The 21,324-nt window shown below is 47.1% G+C and overlaps 2 protein-coding genes across 2 annotated transcripts in view; one reads left to right on the forward strand and one right to left on the reverse strand.

The window, feature by feature from the left end:
- The window catches only part of Dnhd1 (dynein heavy chain domain 1), a 68,999-nt gene extending 54,459 nt beyond the window's left edge, over positions 1 to 14,540 (forward strand). The window contains exons 33-43 of the mRNA XM_050131335.1: positions 1,875 to 2,180; positions 2,382 to 2,534; positions 2,705 to 2,883; positions 3,007 to 3,969; positions 4,174 to 4,360; positions 4,577 to 4,690; positions 4,778 to 4,976; positions 5,761 to 5,852; positions 6,022 to 6,171; positions 6,363 to 7,171; positions 7,304 to 14,540. Of these exons, the coding sequence (XP_049987292.1) occupies positions 1,875 to 2,180; positions 2,382 to 2,534; positions 2,705 to 2,883; positions 3,007 to 3,969; positions 4,174 to 4,360; positions 4,577 to 4,690; positions 4,778 to 4,976; positions 5,761 to 5,852; positions 6,022 to 6,171; positions 6,363 to 7,171; positions 7,304 to 7,654 (3,503 nt within the window). The 3' untranslated portion in view covers positions 7,655 to 14,540. The remainder of the gene's footprint in view (positions 1 to 1,874; positions 2,181 to 2,381; positions 2,535 to 2,704; positions 2,884 to 3,006; positions 3,970 to 4,173; positions 4,361 to 4,576; positions 4,691 to 4,777; positions 4,977 to 5,760; positions 5,853 to 6,021; positions 6,172 to 6,362; positions 7,172 to 7,303) is intronic.
- A 3,070-nt stretch (positions 14,541 to 17,610) lies between these two features.
- On the reverse strand, positions 17,611 to 21,322 carry Rrp8 (ribosomal RNA processing 8). Its single transcript, XM_050131326.1, has 7 exons — positions 21,074 to 21,322; positions 19,557 to 19,917; positions 18,868 to 19,321; positions 18,639 to 18,768; positions 18,393 to 18,499; positions 18,218 to 18,314; positions 17,611 to 18,007 (listed from the first exon to the last, which is right to left on the reverse strand). The coding sequence occupies exons 1-7, from the start codon at positions 21,170 to 21,172 to the stop codon at positions 17,888 to 17,890; spliced, it is 1,368 nt and encodes a 455-aa protein (XP_049987283.1). The 5' UTR covers positions 21,173 to 21,322; the 3' UTR covers positions 17,611 to 17,887.
- Positions 21,323 to 21,324: the final 2 nt, after the last annotated feature.

Genomic DNA, 21,324 nt, shown 5'->3' on the forward strand with positions numbered 1-21,324 from the left:
CATGATCGTCCATTTTGGTCTGAGGTGGAGGTAAGAGCCAGTGGATGGCCAGTTTGCTTTTCTGATCTTCAGCTTGAATCCCAGTCTCTGTTTTTTTTTTATTATTCATGGTACATCTGGTGCCCAGGGTTTGGGGTACAAATTCACAAAAAGAGCCATTTGCCCGTTGCTTTGCAGCTACCTGCATAGACCAGAGCTACACACAGCCCTATTGGCTAGTTTTTTTCTTTCTTCTCACCTGGCAGGCTCCCCCTGAACCCCTTCTTGGGCTTCTGCCAAACTAGGTAACAGCCTGGAAATGCAGTCAGGCTTTCTTTTTTCTATGCAGCAGCAATCAGCCTCACATCTTCATCATTGGTGGAAGATTTGGTGAGAAAATTGGAAATTCTTTAAAGGAGGAATTAATTAAAAGAGAGAGCTTTTTTCCACGTGAAATAGTGGGAAACAAAAATAAATAAATGGGAAACATAGTTACAATAAAGGAAGTTAAGTCACCGCATGATTTACAAATGGAACAACGAAACGGACTGATGAACTATTATCATTTTCATAATTCTTGCTTTATCTCTTTAAAAGTTGGTTTGATTGTCAAGATACAGACCTTAGAAAACTTAAAACTGATCATAGAAATATTCAAATCCAAGATTACCATCTTTAGCCAGGCTGTGGTGGCACACGCCTTTAATCCCAGCACTCGGGAGGCAGAGGCAAGTGGATTTCTGTAAGTTCGAGGCCAGCCTGGTCTACAAGTGCTAGTTTTAGGATATCCTCCAAAGCTACAGAGAAACCCTGTCTTGAAAAAAAAAAAGAAAGAAAGAAAGAAAAGAAAGGAAAAGAAAAAATTCAAATCCAGATTTTTTTTTCTTCCAGACAGTGTTTGTACTTTGGAGCCTGTCTCATCTGGGGCTGGACACTCAGACACTCAGTGGTACACATCTGTGGGCTCAGATACTCAGTGGTACACATCTGTGGGCTCAGATACTCAAGAAGTCACAGCATGAGGATGGCTTGAGCCCAACAGTTTGGAAACCACAAGATCCTATCTTTTTTTTAAAAAAAAAACAACAACAACCAAACAGCAAATAATCTACTGAGCCTGAAGAAGAGCATCTAGCCCCAGATGAGACCTTCTAAGCCCAGTGTGTGGCTGAGCAGAGAATCTAGCTGTGCTGGACTTCTAGCCGCCAGTACTTAAGGATAATAAATGGTGACTTAAACAGCTAAATTTGCAGGAATTTATTAGCAAGAGAAAATGAAGGCAACAAACTGTAGGCCTGAGCAACTTCCACTTGTAAGGGAACCTAGAAAGTTTCTTGCAGGAGAAAAGGGATTGGGAAGGGAATGGCTGTTCCTCAGAACTCCTTTGTGGTTTACAACATCACAGCCATGAGTTTTCTAGTGCAATAGTTTATAGCCCTTCACTTACAAGCCACTGCTCCAGGCACCAATTTCCCTATCAGGGAGGACATTTCTATTTAGTTGCTACTGCCAGAATACCTTATGTTTAAAAAAGAAAAAAAAAGATAAGGGTTCTAACCAACCCATAGAACGGGCAGAAAAGGAGTCAAAATTTAGAGATGACTAGCCCTTTCCTTAGAATTTAGAGTAATGACGACACCCAGCATTTATTGCTTGTCATGTGCTGGTTCATACTGTGTATTATCACAATCTCCAGAGCAACTACAATATTAGTTGATATCACTAATATCAACCCAATTTTTCAGATGTGAAAACTGAGTCATAGAACTTAAAGCAGCTTTCCTGAACTGTCTTCCCCTAGACCTCCACTCATGAATCCTCCCCTGGGTAACCAGAACTCCTCAGAAAACAAGCTCCTCCTCTAAGGAACACTCTTTTGTATCTTTCCATCCCAGCAAAGTACCATGTGACAAACCAAGACAGTGAGGATGAAACAGAAGACGAAGGTGATGATGAAGAAGACGAAGAAGAAGAGGATAGAAACAAAGCCAATGGCCAAACAAAAGAGCAGAAGACAGAGGAAAACAAGAGTGAAGAGGGGAAAGAGAAGGAGGAGCAAGAAGCAGAGAAAGAAAAGAACGAGATAGAGAGTTTGAACTCAAGTACACCATCTGAGACTCAGTCTCCACCTCCCTGCCTTACTGTCCTCTCGGGTGCTGACCCAGAGTTGGGGCCTCAGCTCCTGGAGGCGGCTTCCAATGGTGAGAACCACAACTCCCATTTTTTCCCTAATTCTGTGGCCCTGATCTGGCCTCAGCTCTGATCCTACATCCCACCATGTTGAAGAATCTTGATTGAGCCGTTTTATTAGCCGAGAGAAAGTTGATTAGAAGCAGACCTTGTGCAGGGACTGGTGCGTGGATGCTGGCACTGGGGACAGCTGTTCTTACTTCCTGTCACAGGCCTGCCTGTGCTCTTGACAAATATGGAGCTGAGCCTAAGGTGCCAAGAACTTCGTTGGCTGCTGTCGAGGGAGGATCTGAGTCCACCCCATGTGCAACCTGGCTTTTGTCTCTATCTGAGCACGACCCTTCCAATCCATGCTTTGGAACGAGGTAAGACCAGAGGGCAGCATAACTTTGTAGGCCCCTAGAATCATCCTAAAGAGGGTTTCATTCACCTAGGCCCAGAGCAGGCTCAGAACTGTGATGGAAAGCCAAATTTCCTGTCTACTCTACCCTTGACTCTGACACGAGTGAGTTAGCCTTTTCCATGTGACCCCAAGTACTAGGTTGTGAATTGCTGAAAGGATTGAATGTTCTGGATCTGGGCCTGAACATGGAAATACTAGAAGAACAGATGCTGCACGAAATCCTGTGTAGAGAGCGTCCAGAGCTTGAGACCCGCTGGCAGGACCTCAAAATCAGAGCAGTGGATACCTATGAAGCTGTGATGGCTGCTGAGGTGCTTGGGGGCCCAGTCTGTGGGGTGGCTAAAAACATGGGGAAAGTTCAAGTACAGAGCTGGAGAGGATGTTTGGGGACCATCACAAAGGTCCAGATCCATCCAACAAATTACCACATGCAGGAACGGTTGCTGGCGATATTGCTACTTCAGTACCAAAGGCGTCAGAAACCGTCCAAGTTTCTGAGAGAAATGGTGAGGACTCAGGCAAAGATATGTCAGCTGAATGCCCAGATGGAGGAGATAGAAGAGCAGAAGCTGGAGGAGATGGTACTGTGGGCACCCTACCGGCAGGTAGCTTCTCATGGAATCGCTGTGGTAGAGGCCCTAAGCTCACTACAGAAACTGCTTCCATTTTTCTGTATGAATTTAGAAAACTGGTTAACAGTCACCAGGAGGGCTCTAGACAGCATGAAACCACATGATAGTCACCACGGAGAGGACTTGCCCAGCCATCTGCTGCAACTGAAAATCCACCTAACCCGCCAGCTGCTGAGCAGCACCGTGGCTGCCCTCGGTTTGACCCAAGCACCCTTGGTGGGTGCTCTGGGTGCTATTGCCCTGCTGCAAGTGACAAAGAAGACACCAAAGCTAGAGAGGTTGGCGCTGTGGCCTGGCCTGTCAGCCTCTCCCAGCACAGGCCATAACACACAGGGCCCTGGTATGGCTAGGCCAGCCTGGTTAGGCTTAAGAGCCTGGCAAGAATGTGGAGCACTGGAGCTGCTGTCCCCATTTGCTGGGCTTCGTGCATCCCTGGCAGGCCACTCCAGTGTGTGGCAGGATTACCTGTCACTATCATCCACCGTGCTGGGTCCTGCACCTGGTCCTAATTCTGAACCACTTAGCCTCTTCCAGAAGCTGATACTGTGGCGTGTACTGCGACCAGATTGCCTGGCAGCTGCCCTAGCAGACCTCACCACCAGCCTACTAGGTCGGCCCCTAGATGAAGACCTGGGTGCCCCTACCATGATATTTGAACACAGTCAGGCTACTCAGCCCATACTGATCTTGCTGCCACCATCTGGCCACCCTATAGCCACTTTGCATCCTGTGACTGTCATCCGGAAACTAGCTGCCAACCATGAGGTTTGTATCTAGTCTCTTGACCCAGAGTGAGTGGGCTTCTATGGGCTGGGATAGAGTGTGGGACTCTGGCCCATCATCCTTATGGGTCTATTTAAATCACATAATCACACAGATTCTTTAGGATTATTGTGGCATAACTCTGAGTCTATCAAGTCACCTCAAGATCACTTTGAGTTACTCTGTCTCCTTTCTAACGGTCCCTAGACACAGAAGCATCTGCATGTCATCGCACTAGGCTCTGAAGATTGGGATCCTGTCTCAACTATAGTCAACACTCTATGCCAGGCTATGCTCCAGGGGCACTGGCTGGTGCTGGATAACTGTCATTTGATGCCTCGTTGGCCAAGAGAACTGCTACAGCCCTTGCTGGGACTGCTGGATGGAGCCAAGGGTAAGTGTCCTGCTTCGGGATGGCTTTGAGGCTCCTATCCTACACTTGACCCTGAGCTTGAATCCTAGAGCTTCACGGCTGATCTCCAAGTGTGAAGCCTATGCCTTTGGCCTTGTGTCTGACTCCTGTTGTCCCAGTCTTGAATATGGCCCTTGGACTTGTGGGTCAATCTACCAATTACCTGAGGATTCATTTCAGCCCCTTATCTAAACTTAGTGGTCTCAGACTCGGAACTGTTAGCTGAACCAAAAAACAGGAGTGTGGCCACTATCCACAGAGATTTCCGTCTTTGGCTGATTGTATCTACTGAAGCCAGTGCTTCCTTGCCAGGTAAGGAGCATCCCTTTGGGAGCTCTCAAGTCCTCAGGAGGGAGAGTGACTGGACTGTGCTGACTCAGCACTCTGCTTCCTCCACAGGGGTGCTGATCCAGCACTCCATGACTGTTTTCTGGGACCAGTCCTTAGAACTACACCGTATCTTGATCGACAGTGTGGATTTGCAGCAAGGACTCTGCATGCAACCCTTCAGTCGGACACTGCCTTTGTTCCTCCTGCACGGTCTCCTACTACACCGGCAGCTCTATGGGATAAAGCTGCAAGCACACAGGGGGCGCTGGTGAGAGAGCCGCCAGTCCTGGTCAGTCACCCAGCACACATGAGTACCTTCCTTATACTTGCATGAGAAAACCCATCTTTGGACCTTCCAAAGAGTGAAGGCAAGGAGGTTTTCTCCCCGGACTTTGTTTGCAATCTCACTCTGAACCAAGCCTTAAAAGCAGAAGCCAGTTGGGTAAAAACAGGGCTTTTTCTAAGCAGAGGAAATGACTTCAGTGTGGCTGAGGTGCACATGCTGGGGATGGAATAGAGAAAGGGGAAGCTCATCACAAAGGGCCTTTAGGGCCATGGCAAAAGGCCTTGGGTTATCCTGAAGATATCAGGAAGTCTCTGATATCTTTTTAAATATGGTTTTAAATAAGCCAGGAACCTTGATCCTATCTGTGGAAAGCACCACCCAGACTGAATGTGAAGAACAGACAGAGGTGGGCCTGGAGAAAAAAAACAGCTTCTCAGGGGGCTCTAAGAAAGTGATCATGATATGGGCGGCAGGGTCTAGGGTAGAGGTGGGGTCCAGAATAAATCTATGGTGAAGAATAAGGATGACTCCTAGACTTCCTCTTAGACAACCAGGTGGCTGGTGACACGTCTTACTAGACTAAGAGGTGGAACAGACTTCTAGGGGAAAATGATTACTGCAGTAGAAAGCAAGTTGTATTGGGGTACAAAGTAGTAATGTCTTGTGAGCCCTCCTAAGTGAGAGCTCAGGAGAGCGATTCACACTGAAGGATGTGAGAGTCCTCAGTATATTTTTATAAACACTGTATTCTCTGTATCCTACCCAGGAGTCAAGTAACCTTGACCGAGATTCTTCAGACCCAAGAGCATCTATGGGCCAGTCTCAGTAACCCCGGTGCTGCCTTGCTGGAGCTGGCTGGTGAGCTTCTCCTCCTGGCCTCCATATGGTGTCCGGACCCCAGAAGACATGGAAACGGGTGGGCTGGATGGAAGTCTGAAGGCCAGGATGCATGGGATGGATAAATGCATACTTTTGCTTTGAGGACTGGTGGAAACTGGAATGACTGAAATTCTGACTTTGTCTGCAGCCTCAGTTTTCTATGGAGGTTCTCTGAGGGACCCAGGAGACAGAGAGGCCCTGATTAGCCTGACACGAACCTGCCTGGATCCCAAAAGCATGAGCGGGGTCCAGCCACACACACCTCAGTATCTGCTGGCCACTCTGATGCCTAGTCCAGGTAAGCTTCTGGCAAATATCCACCCTGGGGTGGGGAATAGTGCATTGCCCTGAGTCTCCACAGGGGTGCAAATAACATCTGTACCAATGAAGGTATGAGAGGGCAGTGTTGGTAGTTATGGGGTCAGAGGAAGGCCTGCCTCATTGGGTCTGGTGGGGAGAAACTATTTGTTCCTTACCTCTAATCCTAAGAGCTAGGGGAACTAGATGCCAGGACAGAGTGCAAGGCCCGGATGCACCTACTGCCCATACCAGCTGAACCTCGTGTCTGCGGACTGAATGAAGGGCCTAAGTCCTGGCTATTGAGACGCCAGAGTCGTGCTCTCCTGAGCGTGCTACAGCAGTGTTCACCCATATGGGTTCCTTCAGCTTGTGGAGGAATCAACCAGCGTAAAGAAAGGCGACTTCGGCAACGCCTGGTGCAAGCCAAGAAGAGGCTGGTGGCCCTTCAGGCTTTGCTATCCAACCGTAATCACTCAGGCCAGTGTATCACCCCGTGGGCGGTGCTGGGGCCCAATGCTCACAGGCCTCTGGAGGGCTTCTTAGAGACAGAGGTGCTGGAACTGAAGCAGCTGGTGAGCATACTGCAGCGTGACCTTGACTGTTTACTGCAGCAGCTGAAGGGTGAGACCCCATGTACCTCCAGTCGCTGTGCTGCAGTGGCCCATGCTCTTTGGGCAGGACGCCTACCTCGGCCTTGGAGATCTCATGCGCCTGCTGGGCCACAGCTACCCTGGCAATGGCTGCGACAACTGTCCCGCCGTGGGCACCTATTGATTCGCTACCTGGACAGTGGCACGAGCGAAAATGCCAATGAACCAGAGCGCATATTTCACCTGTCAGCTTTTCGCCACCCTCGTCGTCTGTTCCTGGCACTGCGTTGGGAGGCGGTCTTGAAGTCCAGGGTGCCAAGCCCCAATCTTCCTGGTATCCAAGGCTCTGGCTCCAGCAGTCTCCCACCTAAACGTCAGGAGCTGAACAACCACCCTCTGCATATCCGGGTATCTTGGCATCATCCTTTCTGCTCCCCATTCCACCTCAAAGTATGTGATTACACCCCATCCTGTTGACCTTGACCCTGATCTGACCCTCATCTCATCTTCATAGCTTTGCCTGTTTTCTGGCACCCCCAGGTGGAGAATGGCCCAAATCCCAAGGTTCCTGAGATGGGATTGTTGCTGATCGGGTTACAGCTTCATCATGCGGAGTGGGACCAGATGGATGGGGCCTTGCAGGACAGCTTTTCCAGCCAACCCAGCCTTTTGCCTCCTGTCAGCGTCAGCACACAAGCCCGGGGTGCCAGTAACACACCAGTCTCAGCTGGCCTGGGCGTGTACTCCTGTCCCATATACATGACCGGGCCCCTTGGCACCACTAAGCTTCACAGTAAGAACATCCTCATGCACCTGCCACTACCCACGAAGCTCAGCCTTGACACCTGTATCCAACGGAGAGTCCATGTGTGCAGCCCAACCTTAACCTGAGCCCCGACCAAAATAAAGCTGTAGTGGTGTCAAGAATGATGTCTAGGACTTGGAAGAAGATTGGAGTATGCAGAATACAAAATGTGGCACACAGGGGGAAAAGGATGCTATTGATAGAGGAAGAAGTGGGGCAAAATCTGGGTACTCTTTGGGCACAGGCATCTGCTGTTAGTTATGTTCACAAAGAATACCCTAGCAATGGCTAACTCAGAATTCTGACTCTGCTTAGCTTTCTACTGTGGTCTCAGCACTTGCATTAAATATCCAGTGGATGGTTTTGAATGGAGAACATTATTTGAAAGTTGCTTAAAGCATTTAGCAGCATTATTGGAAGGCCCTGCTTGTGCCCTACAACATTCTCTGAATGAGTCATATTCCCAAAACAAAGGCCAAATGAGACTCACGACCCCTCACTCATTCAACAATAACCAGCTGAGCAAGCACTTCTCCATATGAAGTGTTCTTTCAGACACTGATGAGGCTGTTCAGCACAAATTTCCTGTTTTCCTTGGAAATCTATTTCCATGGAAGTTCCAGGAATGTGTTATACCCTTCAAAAGGGCCTCCTTCTAGGCCATATCCTTTAATGGTCCATTCAGTCATTGTTGAAATTAGGACCTTGATTATCCAGTCAGCCTCTGATAGTGCCACCATGAAGGGAACAAGCCTTCTGTGCACACACCCATTTGCCGGATACATCATATCCACACAATGGGACCTCAAAGGGTATTGTTTTTCTTATAATGCAAAGCACACGTTCCCCCTAACACCCTCTCTGTTTGAGACAGGGTCTTGCTATGTTCCAGCCTGACCTCAAACATTTTCTTTTTTGTTTCAAGACAGTGTTTCTCTGTAGCCTGACTGTGCTGGAACTTGCACCGCAGACCCAGCAGCCTCTGCCTCCTGAGCAACTGGGACCACCACTGGTCCTGTGCGCCACCACTGCCCAGCTAAATTTTTTTTTTCCTGGCCTCAAAATTGTGATGCACCTGACTCAGCTCCCCAAATGCTGAAATTAGAGGCCCAAACCACCATATCCAGCTCAAATGCATTTCTCAAAAGTTTACATTCCATTTCCTCAGATCTAAACTCTTAACTGTAAACCCCCATAAAACTCAAGAAATATTCTAATATGTGACACAAGTAAACATTTCCAAGAGGGTGGAATAGATGGACAAAGAAAGCCTGGAGCAGAGTAAGAGTAAGGCAGCAGGACATGTAGTCCTGCAGCTCGTTCCCAAAGTACTCCGGTGCATGGTGATGCCATGCGAGCTCCAAAGGCACGGGCCATTTGCAGCCCACGTGGCTTTCTCTAGACCTTGCACAACCCCCCAAGGCTTTCCATGGCAGATGCTCTATGTCCGTGGCCTCTTTTACTTTCTAGAGTCTCCACTGCAATTCCACACACTCTTGCAACTTCATACACTGTCAGAGATTTCCCGTGGGGCTTCTGACCCTGCCATCCATACACTGGCCTTCTTTTAGACTTTCCTCTGAAATAGAGGGAGAGCCTGTAATCCCACAACTGTTACACTTTACATGCTTGGAACTCCAGTACCACATGGGCAATGTCAAGGTCTGCTGGTAGTTCAAGCAGTAGCTAATCCTCTTCAATGGCCTCCAAATACATGAATGGATGAACGTGAGCTAACACTTTCCTAGGTGGTCCTAACTGAACGGCTCTCAAAGCAAAATTTTTGAATGAATTGAAACCTTTATACCCATGTGCCTACCATGGGTGGCAGCTAGCCAATTCCTGAGAAACCCTCAGGTACTTTTCTGTTGTACTAATGCCAAATATTTGGCTGTTTTGTTTACGGGTTTATGTGCATAAGTGTTTTGTTTGCATGTATGTATATATGCACTATGTGCATGCCTAGTCCTGTGAAGATCAGAGAAGGTGTTGGAGTCTCTCGAACTAGTGTTAAGGAAAGTCATGAGCTACCAGGTAGATTCTGGGAATGAAATCCAGGCCATTTGCAATAGCAACAAGTGCTCTTACACTGAGTTGCTGCTTCAACTTCTTTATCTTTTGAGACAGGGTTTCATATAGTCAGTCTGAACTTCAACTTGCTATGCAGCTGAGGTTGGCCGTAAATTCTTGATCCTCCTGCCTCGTATCTACCAAGTGCTGGCTGGCATTGCTAGACATGCACAACAACATATAGTCTACTTAAGCTGCTTTTTCTTTTGTTTGTTTTTCATGACCTGGGTTCTCTATGTAGTCCTGGCAGTCCTGGGACTCACTTTTGTAGACCAGGCTGGCCTTGAACTCACAGAGATCCACCCACCACTGCCCGGCTCACTTAGTTTATTTTTAATGGCCCTAATCTCTTAACAGCCACATTCCTCTTGGCTTCAACTTTAGTTTTGTTTCTGCTCAAAGTGAAAGATTTTCAAATTTTAACACTTTGCTTTTGGTAACAATTCTTGCTATAGATTTGACTAAAAGAAGCTAGTAATAACCATACCATTTTAATTCAGGCTGGCTTGAAATGTCCTCTGCTGTATAACTAGTATGAATCTTTAAATTCAGCCTCATACAAAGACTCAGGATACTACTAAAATATAAATAAGTTCTTTGCTGGGATTAGAATGAATGATGTGTAATCCAATTCCCCGAGAGAGACCTTATTCTCACCTTTACTAGCAGCATTCTAGCCTTCTGAGGTCTCACCAGAATGGCCCGTTAAGCATTTCTAACAACATTCTGGGTCCTCCTAGTTTGTCACTCTGAACTTTTCCAAATTCTCCCAAACCACAAAGGTTTAATCACACTAACAAGTTTTCTTCTCCAAGATAGATTTATGGTTAGACTTTCTGTCAACGTGACCAACACCTGAAAGAAACAACTTAGGAAGGTGCTGTTGGCTCATGGTTGCAGGGATCTCAATTCACAGTTGATGATTCATTGCTGTGCACCTCTGGTGACCGGGGCGATGAGCATGAACTGCAGTAGAAGTTGCTCACCCCATGATGGGCAGGAAGCAGGACAGAGGAAAGAGCTGGAGACAAGATAGGGTTTTCAAGGCTGTACCACCAGTGACCTGCTTCCTTCAGTTATGCCCTAAAATCTAAAGTGCCTACCAGTTCTCAAAATAATACCAAGGGACCCAAGTGAAATCTCCTAGTAATGGGGGACACGAGTCCAAACTGGCCATCTTCTCTAACCAGGCAAGGCTCCCAGCATTAAGACAGAGACACCAACCTAGCTACAAAACCTTCAACCTACAATCTATAAGACATGCTGGGGCAATGGTGGCACAGAACTGGCCAAACACTAGGCAGATCCAGGGGAACCCTGAAAGAGAGAAGGTGGAAGGATTGCAGAAGCCAGAGGATTCAAAGACAAGAGACCATGGGCCACAGAATCAACTAAGCAGGGCTCATAGTGGCTCACAGAGACTGAAGCAATAAACAGGGACCCTGTAAGTGTCTGAGCTAGGTCCTCTGTAAATATGTTATTGTTGTGTAGCTTGGTGTGTTTTTTTGTGCGACTTCCAACAACAGGAGTGTGTGTAGGGCTGTCACTAACTCCTTTGCCTGCACTTGAGACCTTTTTCATCCTACTGAGTTGCCTTGTCCAGCCTTGAAGGTTTGTGCCTAAGCTTGTTAGTCCTGTATCTTGTTAGGTCATGTTTGGTGGATATCCCTGGGAAGTCTGCTTCTGCTGCTTCTTTTTTTGGGGGGTGGGGTGGGAAACAGGAGGGGATGGACTGGGAGGAGTGGAGGGAGGAGAAACTGTGGTCAGGATATAATGTATAAGAGAATAAAGGTTTAAAAAACAACACGCTAACCACAACATAGTTGCTTGTGTTTGGGAAGTGGCTTTAGGTGATAACAGCCTTCTGCTGCATAACCTGGGTGATTTTCAGTGTCTTTGTGATAAATTAGAGTTAAATATTGTTTTGTTAGTTTTCTTTATAGGTGCTTTGTCCCCTTCAATTAGAAGAGCTCTTAAGAGATTACTAGTGCCTCCGAAAAAATTGCAATATATTTCTCACTGAAGTGAAGCCTAAACCAGGAGATCCTATTCATGGGAGCCTCTAGTTTTGGTGATACTCAGGGATTTAGGAAGCTCTGCTCCACCGCATCAAGTTGGAAAATATGGAAATGACATGGGGATCTTTTATTAAAAGATCCAAGTCTTCCAGGTAGTGGTAGAACATACCTTTAGTCCCAGCTCTTTGAGGAAGAGGCAGGTAAATCTCTGTGAGGTCAAGGCCAGCCTGGTCTACAGAGCGAGTTCTAGGACAGTCTCCAAAGCGACACAGAAAAACCCTGTCTCAAAAAACCAAAGTGGGAAAAGGAAAAGATTCAAGTATGAAAGCAGTGGTTTCATTAGTAACCAACTGTCTTGACTCCATCACCTTCTGACACACAACTCTATGGGAAGACGAAGAATGTAGTAGAGTTGACTTCCCAGGAGGAAAGTGAGTTTGAAGAGCACTGGCATTTTCCGCTATAACACACATATCTAAGCTACTGTGTATTGTGAAGAACATTGGTATTCTCCGCTATAGCATACATACCGAAGCCACTGTGTATTGGGAAGAGCACTGGCATTCTCTGCTATAACACACATTATCTAAGCCACCATGTATTCTGAAGAGCATTCGAATTCTCCACTATAACACATACTTAAGCCACCGTATATTGTGTCAAAGACATTTATTTATATGTGTCTAGGGACATAGGAGGGAAACAGGAGGAAATATTTTGGAGCCATATGGACACAGTGACTGGTACTTCTCATTGGCACAAGGAAAGAACTGTCACCTGTTGCCTGGCCTGCATTCTACTGTTAGGCAGGATAAATGTGCATGGGATTCCTCTGGGCTCCTTGAAGGGTCTTGAGGCATGTGGGGACCTTCTCTGGGAAACCTTAGCATTAGGTGAGGCTTTTTGGCACTAGGTGGCAGTGGATACACTGTGTCCTAGTTTGCTGCCTGTAGCTGTGGTAAAACACAAAAGCAACTTGGAGAGGAAGGTCTATTCCATCCTACAGGTTGGAATCTATCATCAAGGGAGCCAGGGCAGGAGCTTGAGGCAGGAACTGAAGCAGCTTAACTAGTTTGCTTCCCCTGGTTTATTCAGTGACTTTTCTTACAAAGCCCAGGGGTGGCAATGCCCAGAGAGGGCTGGACCCTGCACACAATCAATAAGGAAATGCCCCACAAACACGCATACAGGTCGATCTGATGGTGGCATCTTCTCAGCTGAGATATTCTCCTCCTAAATGACTCTAGTTTGGGTCTATTTGACAAAAACTAATCAGCACACACTGCCAGGGCTTAAGCTATGGACTTGAGGGGCAATTGGGTTATATATCATAAGGAAGCAACCAAAATCAGTCAATGCAAATGTCCCTGTGGAGAGCTCTGGGTACTTCAGCATCACACACAAGAGTTAACAGTTAAGGGTTTATCTTGGTAAAACATACCAATCATGTACGAATTGAGTACATTTAATCTTCCAATCCCCAAACAGAAAAAGCAAAGAATGAGTAAAAAGAGACTGGGGAGATGACTCAGTGGTTAAGAGCACTGACTGCTCTTCCAGGAAACCTGGGCTCAATTCCTAGCACCGACATGGCAGCTCACAGCTGTCTGTGACTCCAGTTCCTGGGGACTTGACACCCATGTTAAAACACCAGTGCATATAAAAATGAGTAAGAGGTCATATGCCTCTAATATACTGAACTGAAGAGAAGAGTTTGAGCCCTAGGAGCTACTATGTGAGATGTGGGAGTGGCGGAGATGGAAAATGTATTTAAGGGTTTTTGTTTTTACACTGCAGCCTGTCATCATGGAGAATATAACGTATTTACACCAGAGTACTAACAATTGAACAGCTCTTTGAAGTGAAGCCAAAAGGTGTGGGGGGAGTGCTGTGGCAATCTGAGAGATTTCCAAGTAGTCCAGTAGGTACAGTGTCTCTAGCCAGTTAATGTATCTTTGACAAGAATCAGAACACCAAAAGCACAAACCCCAACTCCTAACACCTTTGAGCTCCTGAACTAAAGCCAAGTCATCAACTAATGAAGTAAGTCACAAACTCATCATTAGTTGATGAGTAATGAAGTAAGTCAGATTCCCTGTTATAGTAGGAATTCTTTTAAACGTTTAAGACATTTACTGGGAATTTTTCTAGTCATAAATAATTAATAAAGTATTTCTGTTTTCTGATGTGAGCATTCTTTTTCTTCATTGAAGAGGAGGAGAAGGGGGTTGGAAAGCTAGTTCAGGAGTTAACAGTGAGTACTTCTCTTGCAGAGGACCCAAGTTCAATTTTTCACACCCTCATCAGGCAGCACACAGCTCTTTAACTCCAGCTCCAAGAAATTTCATATCTCTGGCCTCTGCCACTGCACTCACTCACACACATACACACACACATATATATACACACCCCATATATGTAATTAAAAATAATTAAAATCTTTAAAGTAGGACAATTAGAGAGTAGACTGGCACGTTGAAGTACCTACAGGAAGCAGGGTTTATAGGGAGGCAAACAGAAGGCATATCCAGACACATGACAACTGTGTGACATGCTCACACTCATTAGCTTAATGGGTTTGGGGTTTAGATCTGTTTCAGGGTCCAATTTTCTCCTAAAATAGTCAAACTTTTTTTTTTTTTTCGAGACAGGGTTTCCCTGAGTAACAGTCCTTAGCTGTCCTGAAACTAGCTCTTGTAGACCAGGCTGGCCTCGAACTCACAGGGATTCACTGCCTCTGCCTCCCAAGTGCTGGGATTAAAGGCATGTGCCACCACTGCCTGGCCTAAAAATTAAACTGCTTGTGTTTTTTTTCTTCTCTTTTGGCTTTTATTTTATTATTATTATTTGGTTTTTCGAGACAGGGTTTCTCTGTGGCTTTGGAGCCTGTCCTGGAACTAGCTCTTGTAGACCAGGCCGGTCTCGAACACATGGAGATCCGCCTGCCTTCCAAGTACTGGGATTAAAGGCTTGCACCACCACCGCCTGGCTCCAAACTTCTTGTATACTATGACTGCATCACCTTCAAAACCTGTCCTTCCTAAGTAGGGCAGGGAATGGAAGAAAACAGAAGCAGCTCAACTGCCTCTCAGTCTGGTATGAAAACAAGCTGGGCAGTGGAGGCAGGCGGATCTCTGTGAGTTCCAGGCCAGCCTGGTCTACAAGAGCTAGTACCAGGACAGGCTCCAAAGCCACAGAGAATCCTTGTCTCGGAAAAAAAAAAAATCACTCCTACTATCCATAGCCTAATGTACAGTGCTGGAAAATATAGTTTAATTGTATGTCCAGAAGGGCTCCGGGGGAAAGTGATGTCACTGGTAAGGAGATCCAGAAAATGAAAATAAATTAGTTGACAGAAGGAGTATTTTAGGAAGATGGAGGGGTCATGTATAGAAGTAGAGAGGGCACGGAGTGCAGGAGGAGCGACTAGCAAGCTCCTGCTGGAGAACTGAGGAGTTAAGATGCAGCTGAGTGGCAGAACAAAGCCTGGGTAGGATCACACAGGACCCGGGAAGCAGTCTGTCTTTTGTTCTCAAGCAAAGAGAATCCATTGAAAGATTTTACAGAGGTGACATAATCTGACTTACATTTTCACAAAGATCACTTGACAGTATGGAAAATGAATTGCTTTGGGAAGCAGAGGTAATTAAATCCCCATAGCAATCACTGCAGTAGCCAAAAGTCCGACAACCAGGTGGCTAGTTAGAGAACTCACCTGGGAGGGAGGATGACCTGGACCTGAGAGGCTCACATTACTAGTCTCTGTGAGCACCAGAGGGCTTTGTGTGGTTACGTAACTGCTGAGTACTTGGAGCTGAGCTGTCTCTGCCAAGATCACACTGTTTCTTTTGGAACTATGTTCTCTCTAAGGACTATTTTACGGGAACAAAATCAGGAGCACACGAATAATTGCAGAACACTCTGCTTGGAGAGCTCTGAAAGGGATACTGAACATGACCCAGGTCTAGATCGATATCCATATCCAGCTTTACTCTTGGCTCCTACAATCCTAAAGGAGTAAACTGTCTGCCGTGGAGAAACGCTGAAGCAAGCCTATAATCTTCTTGTTCTATTTGTTTGTTTGTTTACTTAGCTTTGCTTGAGGCTGTAGCAAGCCTATAATCTTGTTTATTCATTAATTATTTATTTTACTTTGTTTTATGAGTGTTTTGCCTGCATGTATGTCTGTGAACCACATGCGAGCCTGGTGTGCCCAGAAGCCAAAATGGGCATTGGAGTCTGATAAAGGTTACAAGCTACTTTGTGGGTACTGGGAATGGAACCTGCATTTTTTTCCCCAAGAGCAGCCAGTATTCTCAACCACAGAAACATCTGACCCCCCCCCCACACACACACTGTGATATTCTTAGTTAACGTGATCAGCTCAAGGAATAAATAATTTAAATCAGCATGTATAATTCTGTGTAACAATAAGTAACTGGCCACTGTGGTGGCTTTAAATCTCCCTTCCAGCTTTGCCTCACCTAAGTCAGAGAGGCTGCATTGGAAAATGGAGGAGAGCTCCCTGATCTCCATAACTTTTCCCCATCTCCTTGCTAATAATTCCAAGCACAATTACTGAGTAGGAGAGTCAAGGAAATGCAAGTCTGGCTTGACTTGGTGGTTTGAATGACAGGTCTGGTGGACATTCAAAGGGGAAAATCCCTGTTACTGCCCGATAGATACTACACTATTTCGGGTGGCCTCCTGAAACCATTCCATCAGCCCAAATGGCTGACTCCTTGCTGCTTGTTGTGAAGTCTCTTTATCTCTTCAAAATGGTACCATGGGACTGGACCCAAGCTCACCTTACACTTAGCACAAGATGTCAGGAGCATAAGGAAATCGTCAGGGCACCTTCTGCGTATGCAAGCCAGTGCCAAAGCAGCAGCACCCACTGCCACACCATCCAGCCTCTGAGCTTTTCCTTGCCTTTATTTTTCAGGGCAGGAGTAATTCTAGGCTCATCAAATCCTCAGCAGTAGTAATAAATACCTCATGCTTCCCTAATTGTCCCAGTACACCTTAGCTGGAATTGTGGGCAGTGGGCAAACCCTGACCCTTTCCCCTTTCCTCCATCTGGGTGCTGGGTTCTGATAGACCAGTAGTAAGGGCAAGTAACAAGCTCCTGACACAACCGTGTACCATGTTCCCATCCTCTCATGACTGAACTTAGTGTGTTATTAACACTAGCAATACTTCTATGCTTCCTTAGCTCAGGGTCTCACTGTGTATCCCCTGGAGCCTGCTTCTGCCTCCCAAGTGCTGGAATTAAAGGCATGTGCCACCACACCCAATCATTACTCATTCTTACCTATTCTCCTCGAAATGGTCTTCATCTTCTCGAAATCCCAGTTCTCTTGCCACGTTTACTTTTAATGAATAAATTTTGCTTCCTCCTTCAAGGAGAAAACCCAAAGCCACTAGGAAAGAATTTCTAGGACCCTACGCAGATCTACAGAACCAGAAACGACAGGAGAGTGCTGGGAATGCATCAGAATGAACCTTGCAGATAACTACCAGTTAACTCAGTTAACATGCTGGAACACAAAACTTCTACATTTTTCAAATGAGAAATGGAATAGTCAGAAATTAAGTGATTAAGCTGGGTATAGCAGCCCTCGCCTGTAATCCCAATAATTATGAGGCTGAGGCAGGAGAACTGCCATTTGAGGTTAGCCTGGACTAGTGTGAGATGCTGTCTCAAAACAACAACAGGAAGGAAAGAAAAAAGAAATTAAATGATTCTCAGCTCCAAGAATGAAATTAAATAACCCCCAGCCCCAACTGGCAAACTAGCACTGGGACCTGCCATGAGACAAAAGCTGTGTGTCTGTAGCCTTGTAGTTGAAGGAGCAGAAACTATGGATGAGCAGAGACTAGACAACACAGAAGATGGCACAGTGGAGTGCCCACGAGCCTTCTGAAAAATGAAGAGAAACCAAACCCAGAGATCCATCAATTCCAAGCCAACTAGTTTACATGATATCTGAAGGAACTCACAGTTCCCAGATACACCAAACCCTTGACAATAAACTCCTCATTCTTGAGCCTGCTCAGGTAACTACATGCTTTTTGTAGCCAAGAAGGCTCCAGCAGAGTAGAGCTGAGCAGTATTCTTGGTACAGAAGGAGGGTGGCACCAGGTCCTGGCTCACAGCGTAGGTAGGTCCAGTCTTCAGAGTTCTGAGTTTGGAGTCTGAGCCCTCCCCTTTTAACAGGTATACACTGATCACCTGCGCTTGTAGAGACAGGGCTGAAGTTTCAGGCCTGAGAGTTGGGCTTTGGGTCCGACTCGAGGAGGCCCAGTCTTTTCAAAGTCAAACAAGAAGAAGTGGCTGTTGGTCAGGTCCTAGGAGCAGAAAACACCAATAAGCTACAAAATCCTCACCTCAACCATACCTCTCCATGTGTTTCTCCAGCTTAGAGAACTTTTCACAGATCCTCCTGGACTTTTGTCTTGAAAGAGCAAAATGTCTGCTTCTGTGGTTACAGTCTCCTTCTTGAACACCATTATCCAGGAAAGGACAAAAACAGGGGCAGACCTCTTGGGGACCCTTACCTTGTATATGACCTTAAAGCCAAGTTTGGTCACAGCCCCCAAAAATGTCCGAATATCCTCAAAGCGGCTGCTGACTTCAGCTACTTTGAGCAGACCCCTGGGAAAAGGAGGAAGTCGTGTGAATGTGTAGACACATGTATGCACACAAAAATTCATCTGTGTCCTAGGGACTCACCCTGGTTTCAGCACTCGATTTGCCTCCTCAAGGAAGTCCCTGATGTTAGTTCCCATTAGTGAAAGGCAAAACACAGCCACATCCACAGATTCATCCTCCAGAGGCACCTGATGAAGACAAACGTTAGAAGGAGCACACAGTACTGTAAGGAGAAACTCAACACCAGTGCCTGAAGTGGATAATAGGATGGGAAGACCAGGAGGAAGGGTCAGAAAAAGCACAGGCCAGATACATAGAGGTGCTTACCTGGGCCATGTCACATACAGTGACCCTGGGGTCCAGAGAGGCCAAGTCAAAACAGTGTACAGGGTTCCGAACACTTGAAGCTAGGCGGCAATCTCCACAGCCAAAGTCAGCTACCACCAAGGATGCAGGCCTGGGAGTGGAAGAGAGGGTCACATGCTGGTCTGGTCTAAGTCCTCCATCACCCACTTTACCCTCACTCAGTGCACAGCCCTTCCCCTCCTCCCATTACTTCTGGCGGAGATCTTTGGCAATACGATCCACTGGGTGCAGTGGCCACTTCTTCACTTGTTTCTGAAAGCCACGGTGATAGAGCAGAAAAGCCTCAGGGTCTTCCTGGAAGAGGTGCTGGGCAGCACTGCTGGGCCCCGAGTACAACTGTTCGTTAAGGTATCGAAATCGCGCCCCATCCAGCCGTTGTGTCATGCGTGCTCGCAGGGCTCCAGCGCGAGCCTGCAGATCGTCTGATGCTGGTGCAGGAAGCGTCTCAGTCTCCTCTGTGGAAGCTTTGGAAGGAACCTGCTCTGGTGTCTGAAGTGGCCGAAATTTGTTCTTGTGTCTCCGCTTGTTCTTCTGCCGGTTCCGCCACTGTTTGCGGCTCAAGGTATGTAAGGAGTTAGAGGATGTGGACTCAGGGCTTGGCTTCGATGGGTCAGTTGTAGCAATACTTGTCCTCGAATTGTGAACTGCAGAGAGGGAGATGAGAAGACATTTGAGGTTTGATCCCCTAAATTCAGGGACATGGCAAGTCATCCTGGTTATTCCTTTGTCCTTAAGACAGAGTCTGTGGTATGGATAAAAGTGCCCTTTACCATCCAGCCCACGGTGTGTGTGTGTGTGTGAGAGAGAGAGAGACCTTTGTCATCTATACAGTCAGCTCATAGTCCCCCCTCCCCACCTCATAAACACATATACTGGTACCTGTTTGGCCAACACTGTCCAGGGGCTGGGTTGGGTGTGAGTGGGAATATTTCTGGCATTTCCTCTTTCCTTTTTCTTCTTCAGTAGAGATCCCACCAAGAGAAATTTGTCTTAAGCATTTCCTTTCTACTTCCTTGTCCTCAGAGTCACTGACAGATGACACCTGTTTTTGACATTTTCTTTTTCTTTTCTCCCCTACTTCCTTAGAGGTATTGGCAAGTGAGGTCCTTTGGAGGTATTTATTCTTCCTTCCTACCTCCTCCTCCTCAGAATCGCTGCCAGGGGGGCTGGGGGATTTCTGGGAAAGAGATGCTGCTTCCAGGGTCCGTAATGTGGCTAGGAGATGGCGGCGCTTGCGGCCCTGGAGGCAAACGAGGGATGAGAGTAGGTCTGAGAACGGGAGATGGGGACTTGGCTCAGATACTGCTGATACTTCCCAGCCAATTTAAAGAGTTTGTTGTGAGGTCTGACAAGCCCAGGACTTTCAGGTTGCAATCCCAACCTCTGGGAAACTGGAGAGCGGGAAGATGCTTCTACCCTACTTTTAAAAATGTGTAAAGGGTTGTCAGGTGATGTGCCTTAGAAGAATGTGCTAAGGTTACAAACAAGACAGCAGCTGACAGCATTCTAGGAGCGCCAGAGAGGTTTCTTGAGAAAGGAAGGGCAGCATCCATCACAGAGGTCTACTAAAGATGTTCCTAACTGCAGCAGAGAGAACAGCCTGATAGGGTGAAGCTGCACACAGGCGGGCCAGTGGCCTGCATTACAAGGCTGGGCTCCACTAAAAGTCAGGAACCCCCTCAGGAGGGATCCCCACACCTGAGGAGGCTCAAAGGAAAATATTTCTGGGAAGCTGATTTGTGGCGCAAGTCCTGCTGCTGGTCCTTGGCCAGGTATTTACCTTGGAAGTTCTGGGTTCCCTGAAGCTCCTTTGAATAGTGATTCCCATAACCCTCCCTGTCACCTGCTTTGATTGTGTCCAATATACTTTCTACAGTAAACTAAAAACCTTTTCAAGACCGGGGATGCTGTTCAGTAGTGAGTACTAATCTACCATGCTGAATCCCTGGAACTGATCTCCAGTATAAAGTGATGCCAGGTGATAGAAAATGTGGAGAAACCACTCCGCTGCTAAAAACAACTCCACTGACTTCTACCCTTAGTGTAGAAAACTTAAACTTACCTTTTTAAACCTTTCATTTACTCTGTGCTCCACCCTCCGAATCTCGCATTCCTATTTGGATACCCTCGAACCCGGTGTGTTGCTGCCCCCGGGCTTCTCCACGTTTTTCTACGTCTCAGGTACGCTCTCCTCCGCACCAACTTCTCACCAACTGTATTTTAAGGTCAGTTTTTGTTGTTTTGTTTTTTAGTTTCCGGATCTTCAAATAAGGACTAACTCCCTCCATCCCGATCCACGACAGCACTGCAGGCTCTCCCGGTCCCCAGCACGCACAGAGGCGGCCCGGGAGAGTCGGCTTCGCCGCCTCAAACAGCCCAGTCCCGGGGCCGCTCACCTTAACTGGCGGGGCAGTCGCCGGCCGGGTCTGCGTTGTCGCGGGATGGAGGCCCACGACTGCTGGGGCCGCCTCGACCCACTCGGGCTCCTCGAACATGCCGATGGACAGCAGGGTCGCCGGAGCCCACGCTGCGGCGGCGCACGTGCAGATCCCGTCAGGGAGTTCTAGTGCTGGACTCAGACCAAATCCAGCCGGAAGCCACCGAATGAACGCCTGTGGTGGCTAGAGCGGCTGGTGCAGAGCAGAGC

Source organism: Alexandromys fortis, unplaced genomic scaffold, assembly GCF_014885135.2.
Source record: "Alexandromys fortis isolate MF-2015 unplaced genomic scaffold, M_Fortis_MF-2015_v1.1 scaffold_329, whole genome shotgun sequence".
NCBI lineage: Eukaryota > Metazoa > Chordata > Mammalia > Rodentia > Cricetidae > Alexandromys > Alexandromys fortis.